At 35.0% G+C, this 12,756-nt stretch overlaps 1 protein-coding gene across 3 annotated transcripts; it reads right to left on the bottom strand.

The window, feature by feature from the left end:
• Nucleotides 1–1,985: 1,985 nt before the first annotated feature.
• Nucleotides 1,986–10,162, bottom strand: LOC132633158 (uncharacterized). 3 transcript variants are annotated; one of them, XM_060349386.1, is made up of 7 exons: nt 9,879–10,162; nt 6,342–6,864; nt 6,052–6,205; nt 5,428–5,472; nt 5,104–5,269; nt 3,195–3,562; nt 1,986–2,537 (listed from the first exon to the last, which is right to left on the bottom strand). In XM_060349386.1, exons 1-7 carry the CDS (start codon nt 9,999–10,001, stop codon nt 2,219–2,221), a joined length of 1,698 nt encoding a protein of 565 aa, XP_060205369.1. In that variant the 5' UTR covers nt 10,002–10,162; the 3' UTR covers nt 1,986–2,218. The 3 variants fall into 3 exon arrangements, with proteins under 3 accessions (XP_060205369.1, XP_060205371.1, XP_060205370.1); XM_060349388.1 differs by having other exon boundaries at nt 8,308–10,039; XM_060349387.1 differs by having other exon boundaries at nt 6,342–7,856; nt 9,879–10,036.
• Between the last annotated feature and the right edge of the window lie 2,594 nt (nt 10,163–12,756).

The raw sequence follows: 12,756 nt of genomic DNA on the forward strand, positions 1-12,756 counted from the left end.
ATGGTAAAGCCAAGAAACTTGCTTTACAGCATTGACTTGAAGCTTTAAGTAAATTATTTATGCTATCTTGATTTTCTCTTTGTTTGAGGCATAAGTACAATATGTGTCCATTATGTACCTAAATATTATGAAGTCAACATATATAACGAGTCAATGAATATAACAAAATCGGATTTCTTTCATGCTTCTTTGTGACTACTGTATTATTCAAGTAAAAAAATTTTTTACTATTTTTAGTACGAATACTAGTTGTAAAAGCACATACTTCTATAGTTCTTTTCCTTTTCTTAAATCTCGAACGACTAATCTATGTTGCCATCAGCTCTATTAAGAATTCTGATTCGAAAAAGAGAGCTAAACATTACTTAAGATAAAGAAAGCAAGTGCGGTAAGAAAATCGCTTTCTTAAAACTCCAAATTACTAGTCATTATGACGATTTTGAAAAGTGAGAGAAAGTCTTTTCCTTGACTTAGCTTGCGTGCATTACACCTAACCTTTTAACTTAAATTCAATCTCAACAAAGAAATGAAAGAATAACTCTTGACCTTTTAGTCTTTTATTTTAGCATGTCTTGTGACGATTTTGGTGTGTATATCACCAATCCGATCAATCTCTTGATAAGGAGAAGCAACTTTCCTCCTTTTTATTAAACCATGGAAAGCCCCGAGTTGTTTACCAAACAAATTGAGTGGCATGCTTCTGTAAAAGCATTATTTCCATGGTTCTTTTCTCTCCTCTTAAATCTCGAATGACTAATCTATCTTGCCATCAGCTCTATTAAGAATTTTGATTCGAAAAACAGAGCTAAACTTTACTTAAGATGAAGGAAGCAAGTGCGGTAAGAAAATCGCTTTCTTAAAACTCCAAGCTACTAGTCATTATGACGATTTTGAAAAGTGAGAGGAAGTCTCTTTCTTTAGCTTACGTGCATTACGCCTAACCTTTTAACTTAAATTCAATCTCAACGAAAAAATGAAAGCATAACTCTTGACCTTTTAGTCTTTTATTTTAGCATGTCTTGTGATGATTTTGGTGTCCATCGCAAATCCGATCAATCTCTTGATAAAGAGAAGTGTCTTTCCTCCTTTTTATTAAACCATGGAAAGCCCCGAATAGTTTACCAAACAAATTGAGCGGTTGACCATGTACCCCACGCCTGAATTACTACCAAATTTACGTGCATAGGTCATTAAATAAAAAGACAACACAATCATCGTCCATCGAATTAGTCTTTCTTTAAAAGAAAGCAACCAAAAAGGCTATGCCTCCAATTAATAATGTGATCTATACGTCTGGCAAGCTTTTTAAAGCATGATTGGTGTAGACCCTTTCATGGAAATTCATTAATCCATTCATTTCATCAAGTGCAAATGAAAGTACTTTGCCCACGCCACAACAGACAGAGAGTATGCATTTCCACGACGACTCACTCCTCAAACGGTAAACACATAACTGCACGCTTAAAATTGACACCAAAATTTATTACTTATCATGGTTAAATAATCCAATGAGGCAAGAATGTATATTAATTAATCATAATTAAGTAATAAAATCTTTTATGTACACATTGGGTGCGAATAAGTTTTTATCCTCTTGATTGAACCAAGTTTCATTTATACACTAAAATACTAAAGTGTGACCTTGATCCACACATTTATAACCTGAATTGGTATATCAAAATCTAGTTACTAGTCAACGATCACGAAGGCCAACAGGTCAACCACTAGAGATGTGCGTTACTGGACAAGTAGTGGAGCAGATAAAGTTGAATAAGATGTGAATCTGACCTAATAAGACGAATGGCATCCTAACTGTCTGTCCAAGAATTCACATTTTTGGATGACAGTTATGCCCTGGACAACATGCACTCATCTCGATTAATTTACCAAGTATCTTCTACCTCCTACCAAAGCTATCAGGTAACTCAACCCACTTAGATTTGGACAGATAATAACTACTATATTTAGTTTCTGTTTCTACTAGATTTAAGCGTTGGTTCTCAAGATTGTCATTCCAACTATTGAATCTACAGAATAAAGCACAGACAAAGATGACACTCCATACAATTTTCTTTTCAAATCGCCTGCTGTATCATAGCCCACGCGTGAATTTCTTGGGTTTAATACTTACCTGAATATTGCTTCCCAGAGACAACTTTGGGAATGAGCGCGAAAAAGGAAGACTAAAAAGAAAAGTGAAGATAGCTCTTCAAGCACCTCAAACAATTTTATGCAATCCAATGTTCGAATCAGAAGATATAGAAATGAGGAGCGGGAGAGCATGGTGCCAAACAGCTTTGAAGACTCGCTTATGATGAGGTCTAATGGACTGGGAAGGTACCTTGGAATTGTACCGTATATCAAATATGTGAATGACAGGATCAACTGAGCCAGATGAAATGTACAAACCATCAGGTGACCAAGCCTGACTTATAAGAGCCGAGTGCGAGTCACTGCTTTCTTGTTTCCACCCAAACAAATGAACCTCTGCTTGCCTCGATCTAAAATCAAACAAGCGAAGCTGCTTCTCTAAGGTCCTGCATTGGATTAGAAAGAGCACAACAAAGATATATCAGCCTAATTAACAGTTTCCTGCTTAAATCATATCTGCTTTTAAGATAATAATTCAAATCAGACTTGTGACATAATGAGAAAATTGTTCAAAATACAAAACAGGCTTTAGACTACTACAACTAAGCCTAAATCTCAAACTATTTGAGGCTTGCTATGTGAATCCTCAATATCCACTTCACTCATTTTGTACCCGTTCCATTTATGGCATAAATTTTTATAGAGAAATTAGGGGTCTTCTACATGTTCAATATAAGAGGTTCCTTACAATTTCCACTAGCATACAATATTTGAACAAACTAAAGATGCTTGCCAAACACCAGACCAAACGTAAGTGTACCATTAAAACTAAACATTAATTCCAACTAGTAGGTAACATTGCACTGAGCCAGTTCCATAAAAAGAAATTACAAGTTGTGCAATTTCCCATCATTTCTGACATTGCACATACCACATTTTGACAAAAAAAAAAGTAAAACAAAAAGATGACCGCAAAAACACAACACATTGGCTGCTTTGGAGGTCAAGGGAATGGGAAATAGCAAGAAAAACCATTACCATGTAAAAGAAACATCTACATAAGGAAATATGCACTTCATAGAATGACCCTAGCGGAAACTTACCCTGTCTGAACCATAAATAGATTCCAGTCACGTGGATTAGGCAGAACACTCATGCATTTACTTTCTAATTGATGCTTGAAATCTATTCTCTGAGCTGGTAAATCAAATCCAAATATACGCTTATCGGCACCAGCAGACATCACAACATTCTTATGCTGCAAACCGGCAACTCCCATTACAGCAGAAGAATGCCGGCTATGCAACTCTTTAGGCTTCCATGAATGTTCTCCATCTTTATCGGTCCACAAGACAACTGCATGATCACTACCACCAGTAACAAAACGTTCCTCCTCCCAGGGCATGAACTCTATGCTGTTAATGATCCCTCTGACATGGGGCTTCTCCTCCAAGAAATTCACTCGCGTATTCTGTTAATACACCAGGATATGAGAGCAGAGGAGAAATAAAATCCAAGAGTCCTTTGACACAATAGAGTAAGCAAGAGACACAATCAAAAGCGACATAACCAAGCGTAAGGCTACGTATGTTAATTCTGATAATGACAGACAAGAAAAACAATGCACCTATAGTTCCTAAAGTTTAGGCTGGAGGAGCGGCATATAAATATCAGGTGTACCTGATGAGTTTCCATGGTCTTTTACCTTCAGTGGAGGGGAGAGTCTCAGAGTTTTTCTATGTACTTGTATAATTGACAAAGGACACGGTATATCCCTTTTGGATGTCTACTTTTTAACTAAAGTCTAAAAATAGAACCGTACTGCTGGCTCTGTATTTTCATACAATTTTCCAAAGCAAAATCGTGCGAGAGGAAGACATGGATCACTGAACCTTATAGTAACCTCAACAGTCTTTCCTAAGATTTTAAATCATGATTTAACCCCTTTTCTCTACTACTATAAACCTCGTCCATCATAAGGCAAAACTGGTCAGTCAACATGGAAAAAAGAATAGTTTACTCCACGGACACCACTCTCCAACTCTTTAGCCAATTATCTCCTTCCAAATTTCTTTCATTTCGCTTAATGATATTCCATAAAATATTATAAAGTGCGACTAAAAATGTTCTAAAAGCTGTTCATACTCATTGAGCTTTCAATAGTATAGAGTGTAGCAGAAAAACAAAAGCAGTTTAGAAGTGTAGCTCAAGGATTTTATAGTTAGTAGTGAGAACAAAATCAAGTTACAGGTTTCGACTCATAGGAAAGAGATTAGGTAGTTATTCTACGTCATTGGCTTTATTAGTAGCACAGATGAATGAGTAATCATCAATCAGCAAAAAAACTAGCCCCTCCCTCCCTCCCTCCCTCCGAGAACAGTACAAGATATGCTCAAGGTAAACAAAATAGAGCTCCTATTTTGATGTAGAACAGTAGTCAAGTGAATACCACAAATTAAGGCAATACCCTCACACACACACATGACGTGATAATTGCCAAACCATATATGGTGCTCTAAAAGTCAAAAGATATTGATCTTCAAACATTTGACATGGCACTCTCTTACCAAATACACCACATAACCTTTTCCATACATCTTACTAGTTACTACGAGCAAAACCTCAATATTTGATGGCTAAGTACTTCCTAAGCGAAACCCTGATAACCAATTTGTAAAGCTTACTTGGTGATTAAAACAGAAGTTAGTTACCAAAAAAAGAAACCTTGATAACCAGCTTAAGCACCCTAATTTAAGGAATTAGAAGAGTTCCTTTTCAGATTTTCCTAAGAACTCTCGCTCAGCAAAACCTTGGTTCTGCGCCTTATTTGTCCCTTCATCTATTAAACCATTAAAAAATGCATTTCCATACACCACCGTATGCATATAGCTAAAGATTAGAAGTAAACAGGATTTAACATGTCCTATCCATGTACACATACTTCAACCATACAGATTTTCTAGTCAAATGACATTTGCCATATAATTTCAACAACAAATTTCCTAGAAATACCTCTTTTCCCCTGTTAAGATTCAGTATTGAAATTTGTGAATTTCCACCATCAGCGCTGTACACAGAAAAAAGACTGCTGCCTTCTGGATGCCAGGCTACGTCTTCTGGCCACTTTCTACACTCACGCGAAAGGCAATCAGTGCTACTGAGAAGATTGGCATTCGACCTGATTACCAAAATGACCGACCATCAAAATACAAGCATTTGGTGGTACAAATGGAAAATGAATTGACATTTTGAAAACTAATTGCTTATAAAGTGGGTCAAACAAAGGAAAAAGACATAGATGCAGCTCTGGAAGTTGAATTTTAGAATTTGACATACCCCCTGTCCTGCACCTGCCACAACTTGACAACCCCATCCAGTGCGCTGCATGTTAAGGAACTCTGGGTGAGCATTTCTAAACAAATAAAAATATATTCACTGAATTGTTGCATTTGATGCTGAAGTTTGAAAATTGTATGAGAAAGACTGAGAAACATGAGTAACAGGCTGTTCTCAAAAGAAAGCAAGTACAGTGCAGCATTACATCAAGGAAAGTAGGAAACAGCCCATCAAATCATTTCCTAGGCAAATTTAACTTATTGTCATCTAAAATGGCCAATTGCAGTATGTAATTTACGAATACGAATTTAATTTTTGCTCGGATACGAACATCGTCAGATTGACCACAAAATCTGATCATGTGGCATCAGTCTAGGATCTCTTAACTAGATTAAAGCCATTACATACATGATGAAATCTTGCTTTCCTGCTATTGCTGGAAACTATTACACATTGCTCGAAAAACTAGAGAATAGAGAGAGAGAGTGAGAAACAGGGGAAAGGGACATGCTCTGTTCTATAGCTAGTCCATCCATAATTAATTAAAAAGTGTAGAAGCAACTAAAGAAATGTATCCACAATCAAAATTGTGGTTTATAAAGAGTGCATAAGCTTTTAATCTACCTGCTCGCAAAAAGTTGATCATTCGTAGGGCACAAGACAATAGTTCTCATCTTTCGCTTGTGTTGACTAGGTATGACACTGCATGTCTGGCAGTTGATCTTGCTAGCTGAAGATCTACCTATCAATGGAATCAGCTCTTTATGCTCTTTCTGTTCTGTATTCACAAAAAGAAAATATGAAAAACAAGCTCGTCAAATGGTAATTTTCAAAAAAGCATTTGCATATTATGTCGGAGTGCATGTTAGCACATGCTAGTATCAAAAGATCAAATGCAACAAATAAAGTCTTACCAAACTTCCTTTTGGTTCCTTTAGGTTGAATCTCAGCAGCTCCGATGTCAGGAGGGGTTTTCACGCTCTTATCTGCTTTTGAACTTACAATACGAGTGTTACGAAAAGAAAAACCTGAACCTTCAGCACAAGAATCAGAACGACATGGGACGGGACTAGTTTCTACCATCTTCAAAGGCTGAGAAACCTTCGGTCTCACGTCAGGAATGATAAGTAGTGGTTTTGCCCAGGCTACCTTACTGGAATTATCATTGTTTTTCTGAAAAGGGCTTGCTATTTTTTTATCAAGTTTTGAATATTCCCTGAGTGGCACAATGTTGTCTTTGTCAGGTTTAGGTTTACACTCAGAGAGGTTTTCAGAAGAATCATCACTTATAACAATAGGACTCATGGATCTTCTTTCAACTTTCACTGGATTCAAATCATTCCCATGAGAGCTTGTGGATGTTGCCACATTGGCCCGGCTCCGGAGGTGAGCCAGTTTCTGTTGTGTCTCCTCTAACTTCTTTTCTGATTGATCAAGCTGTAACTCATTCCAAAGAACGGGGAGATGGGAAATATAAGTTATGGTCCCAAATTAAGAGAAAGACCAGGACTAAAAAGACCGTTATTCCACCCGCAAGGGTGGCTCAGTTGGTTGAGCATGGGGCTTTCATAATGGAGGTCTCAGGTTCGAAACCCCTTTCATAATGGAGGTCTCAGGTTCGAAACCTCCTGCCTACGACAGCAGGGGATTTGCCTTCTGAGTCGAGCTCGTCGCATGGGGCTTGCCTAGTGCGGGTTATCTCTCCTGTGTGGTTTGCGAGCTATTACACAGGAGCTGGGTTTACCCTGTGCGTACCCGAAGGGTAGCGGCTGCAGGTTCCCATGTCATCGAAAAAAGAAAAAAAAAAAGAGACCGTTATTCCAATTACATATTAAATTAGATAGTAAAGCATCCGCCAGGTAATAGCCAACAATCAACAAACATCATCTCGTTGAGTAAAATGATTCCGGTCTAAGTCCCGAGATGTGTATGAATTTAAGAGATACATAATCATCCCTGTGGAATTTAATAGATATGTAATCTACAAGACGAAGGAATTATGTTACACTACAGAGAGTTTAACTCATAGATCTGTTGTCCCAGGCAAAGATTTGAAGCTTATTACTCATAAAATTGGACATTCAAGTATCCTCCTTTTGCCAGGGAATCAGAACAATATGACTTATGAAGTATCCTTAGCATATAGAAAACTTGCAAATGTCAAGAAATTGAAAGAAAGACAAGTCACACAATTGGGATTCATGTATAAAGCAACGGCACAAACATTACGAACATAAACAACTGAACAACAAGCTCATATTCCACTTGAAGACCACAGAATGTCGAAATTTGAATATAACTTGCAATAGGCCACATGATAATATCTCCATGTCATCTATTTGAACATCGAGAAGACCATTACAGAATCACCCATGGAGGCTCTTGCAACCAGTGAATGTGATCTTAATTGAACTCAAAATCCTTCTAGTCTGGAAGAAAGGAGAAAGCACGTTGAGTTTTTAGGGTTCTCAACATGTAAAATTACTCTCAAAAACGAAAAGAACGAGAAAAAAACAAAACGTAAAACACACAGCAATTAGCCTCTTTCTGATTATACTGGTCCTGAACATACAACAACAACAATAACAACAACAACATACCCAATGAATCCCACAATGTTGGGTCTGGGGAGGGTAGAGTGTACGCAGACCTTACCCATACCTTAGGTAGGGAGGCTGTTTTCGGAAGACCCTCAGCTCAAGAAAAGGCATAGGAAAGGTTAGATACGGGCAAACAATTCAAAGCAATTATGAAAATGAAAACAACGAAAGTGAATAAGCCATGATAAACCATTCTGTGCAAACAGATACTCGCAGAAATCAAGGGACAAGAAACTAAAGATCAATGCAGCTACTCGCAAGAAAGGATAGACGCAACTACCTACTAGCCTTCTACCCTGATTTGAGTCATCCATACCCTCCTATCTAAGGTCATGTCCTCGGTAAGCTGGAGATGCGCCATGTCCTGTCTAATCACCTCTCCCCAATACTTCTTCGGCCTACCTCTACCTCTTCTGAAACCGTCCATAGCAAGCCTCTCGCACCTCCGCACTGGGGCATTTGCGTCACTCCGCATCACATGCCCAAACCATCTCAGCCTCGCTTCCTGCATCTTATCCTCCATCAAGGCTACTCCTACTGGTCCTGAACATACGTGAAATGATTTTGGTTGATCCAGATATAGCGACATGGCATAGAGGTCTCCAAGATTGATGGTAAGAATCACTACTGCAAGTCTATGCTACTTATTGATTATCAGGAAATGAACCTCCCCTCCCTTCCAACTTGGAACTACCCGTAACCTAAGATAAGCAGGTTTCTGCCCTCAAGTGGGGGAATAGAGCTGACTCATCGGAGAAAATAACAATTACTAATCCCAATCCTGGCCTTAAAAAAGTAGTTCCTCTTCCAATTTCATACATCAAATTGTGTGTATAAAGAAGAGTGTCCTTCAAAGAAACAAAATCATGCGGCCCTTCAAGATAGAGGTTTCGGTCATCCTTGGAATCTTGGGGCGGGCCAAATTACATAGATACAGGATACTTATTTCAAAGTGGTTCAGGTAAATTCTTGCCTGGTTTGAATCCACATCCATTTGACAGCCCCTGATGGTCCACTTAACAGCATTCCCAATACCAGGGACTTGTGCCATTCTTGCTGAAGCATCTGCTTCAAGTTCTCTTAAAATTGAACCTCATTCATTAAACAAGAAGATGGCCAATATTTTATGGTAGCAAACCCAAAAGAACTCCTACGGGCCAATAGTAGCTTTTTCTCATTTTTTTAGCCTTGCTGACTGAACCCTCAACCTCATGGTTGAAGGTGGAGAAACCTCTCTATTAAGACAAAGATTTAATTAAGGGCTTATCAAGAATGGTATAGTAGGGCAGACACCTTTTGTACATGTACATACATAACCTCACTGGTTGCAGGGGTGGAAGCACAATTTTAGCTACTCTTTCGACAAAACAAAAGTAGAGGTAAGACCTACGTACATCCTGTCCTCCCCAAACTCCACTTGTGGAAACCCCACTTGTGGGACTACACTAGGTATGTTGTTGTTGTTGTTCGGCAAAACACACTAGCTTTGGCTCAAACCCTATCTTTTTATTAAAAAATTCATTCGACATATATAAATAATCTATCAAGAATCCAGCCTAAGAGTGGTTGAAGGTTCCATTCCATTAAAACTAAGACTTTACCACCGAGTTCTCAAGAATTGCAAAATGGGGCAGAAAAAAAAAAAAAAAAAAACCTTAAATATATCCACAGACAAAACAGTAAAGTTCATCATTCAAACAAAAAAACGGGGGGAAAAAAATCAAAGTAGATAGGACAAAGTGGTCCCCATAGTAAGCCAAGTAGGAAACTTTAAAGCTTTAACTTTCATCCATTATTAAAGTTGAAAAGGACATTAATAAAAGCTTTGTTTGGGTCCCAAAAAAGATAAACCTGAGAAGTGTAATAAGAGAGTCTTCTTCGAAGGTTTTCAACTTCCTTAGTACGTTGTTCAACAAGATCCAACAGTGCTTCTTCTTCATCCTTTCTTATACCCTTTGCTTCTTCTTCCCACATTGTTCTCAGCTTTGCACCGCTTCTTGCTTTTCCAGGAATTTCAATTTTCGAGGATACCCGCCTATATTGTATAGTGGGGTGTAAAATGTATTTACTTTTACTTTACTTTACTTTATTACTATTATATAGAAGCATGGGTTAATCCATACTTTCTCGTCGTCCGTCCCAAATAAAATAAAAAAATGTGAGCCCAATATATATTAAATATAGTAAAAGCAGGGGTTAAACCCATGCTTTCTGGTCGTCCGTCCCAAATAAAATAAAATAATATGGGCCTCATATATATTAAAATAACAATTAATATTAAAAAAAAAAATTGGGCCCCATATTTCTAATATATATATATCCATTCTAATTTAATAAAAAAAAAATTGTGAGCCCCATATATATTAAACAACAACTAATATTAAAAAAATAATGTAAATTAATAATGTCCAAAAAAAAATTGCACCCCATATTAAAAAAGTAAACAATATTAATGTAATTTCCAAAATATCTCATTAAGTCAATAATGATGGATTCATTGTCACGTGCGTATTCGTAGCAAACACTAATATAATAAAGTTTTAAATACGGAGCACAAATTACAGTATTATATTAATCGTGTTTTGAACATACTATCCCGTATTGACAAAATCAAGCAATATATATAAAAAAAAAAAAAAGTGCAAAAAAAAATTGTGGGCCCCATATATATTAAACAACAACTAATATTAAAAAAAATTGGGCCCCATAATTCTAATATATATATATATATATATCCGTTCCAATTTAATTAAAAAAAATTGTGAGCCCCATATATATTAAACAACAACTAATATTAAAAAAATTGTGCAAATTAATAATGTCCAAAAAAAAAGTGCACCCCATATTAAAAAATCAAACAATATTCATATAATTTCCAAAGTATCTCCTTAAGTCAATAATGATGGATTCATTGGCACGTGCGTATTCGCAGCAAACACTAATATAATAAAGTTTTAAATACGGAACACAAACTACAATGTTATATTAATCGTGTTTTGAACATAGTATCCCATATTGACAAAATCAAGCAATATATATATATATTAAAAAAAAAAAGTGAATCCCATATTAAAAAAACAAACAATGTCAAAAAAAAAAGTGTAAAAAAAAATTGTGGGCCCCATAATTCTAATATATATATATATATATATATATATATATATATATATATGCATAAAAATAGTGCAAATTAATAATGTCAAAAAAAAAAGTGCACCCCGTATTAAAAAATCAAACAATATTCATGTAATTTTCAAAGTATTTCATTAAGTCAATAACGATGGATTCATTGCCACGTGCGTATTCGTAGCAAACACTAATATAATAAAGTTTTAAATACGGAGCACAAACTACAATATTATATTAATCCTGTTTTGAACATAGTATCACATATTGACAAAATCAAGCAATATATATAAAAAAATGTGAAGCCCATATTAAAAAAAATATAATGTTAAAAAAAAAGTGTTGGTTTTGTATTCGTAGCAAACACTAATATAATAAAGTTTTAGATATGGAGCATAAACTACAATGTTATATTAATCGTGTTTTGAACATAGTATATGTATATATATTATATGCATAAAAATACTACAAACTAATAATCTCCAAAAAAAAAAGTGCACCCCATAAAGGGTGGACCTCATACTAAACAACATCAAGCAATAAAAAAATTAAAAAACATAATAATAAAAAAGTGGAACCCACCATCTCCAAACTCACTGTAAAAAAAAGTGGACCTCATATTAACAAAATCAAGCAATATAAAAATAATGTCAAAAAAAAAGTGCAGACTTTGTATTCGTAGTAAATACTAATATACTAAAGTTTTAGATACGGAGTACAAACTACAATGTTATATTAATCGTATTTTGAACATAGTATATATATATATATATATATATATATATATATATGCATAAAAATAGTGCAAATTAATAATGTCAAAAAAAAAAAAGGTGCGCTCCATATTAAAAAATCAAACAATAATAATGTAATTTCCAAAGTATCTCATTAAGTCAATAATGATGGATTCATTACCACGTGCGTATCAATCCATTAGTGGGAGCAAATGAAATTATTTTTCTTCAAAAAGTTAAGTAGTCAAACCATACAGTTTTCTTTCTTTTTTTATATTAGCCTGAGATATAATCTAGATATTAAACTGTTGTATTTGCTATTCCTCCATGTCATTTATTTGTTATGTTGACTAAAACAAATATACTTAAAATATTTATATTTTAAAATAAGATAGAATTTAATTACTTTTTTATTTTTATTCTTACTCTAATAAATGTGAAAAGAGATTAATGTCGTAAAAAAAATATATCAAATGGAGATCAAATAATGAATAAGGTAAATTAGTCAAATTATAATTCTAATCGACATTTTCTTAAAAACCTATGCAAAAGACAACATGACAAGTAAAATGAGCTAAACCGAGAATATTTACCAAAAATTAAAAAATAGTATTTCTTCGTTTAAATAGAAAATCAATTTCTATTTTGTTTCGTTTTAAATATGTAAAATTAATTTAATAATTTGAATTAGAATTATCCAAATCAAAATTTGATAAAAAATAATAAGTATTTTACACCTTTAAATTAATCGAATTAAAATTGAAAGTATCAACTGATGCTTAAATATTGCTATTGTTTTATCTCAAAGAGAGAAAAATAGTTTCCTTTTAAACAAGTCTTCTCTTTTAAAAAATATTAATGAATTTGCC

This window comes from Lycium barbarum, chromosome 3 (genome assembly GCF_019175385.1).
Source record: "Lycium barbarum isolate Lr01 chromosome 3, ASM1917538v2, whole genome shotgun sequence".
NCBI classification, from domain to species: Eukaryota; Viridiplantae; Streptophyta; class Magnoliopsida; order Solanales; family Solanaceae; genus Lycium; species Lycium barbarum.

Coding starts and splice junctions, on each gene's coding strand:
- LOC132633158 (XM_060349386.1), bottom strand. CDS start 10,001: ATGTGGGAAGAAGAAGCAAAGGGTATAAGAAAGGATGAAGAAGAAGCA. Junction 6,865..9,878: donor TCTCTTATTACACTTCTCAG/GTTTATCTTTTT, acceptor AATGAGTTACAG/CTTGATCAATCAGAAAAGAA. Junction 5,270..5,427: donor TGGCAGGTGCAGGACAGGGG/GTATGTCAAATT, acceptor TTTGGTAATCAG/GTCGAATGCCAATCTTCTCA.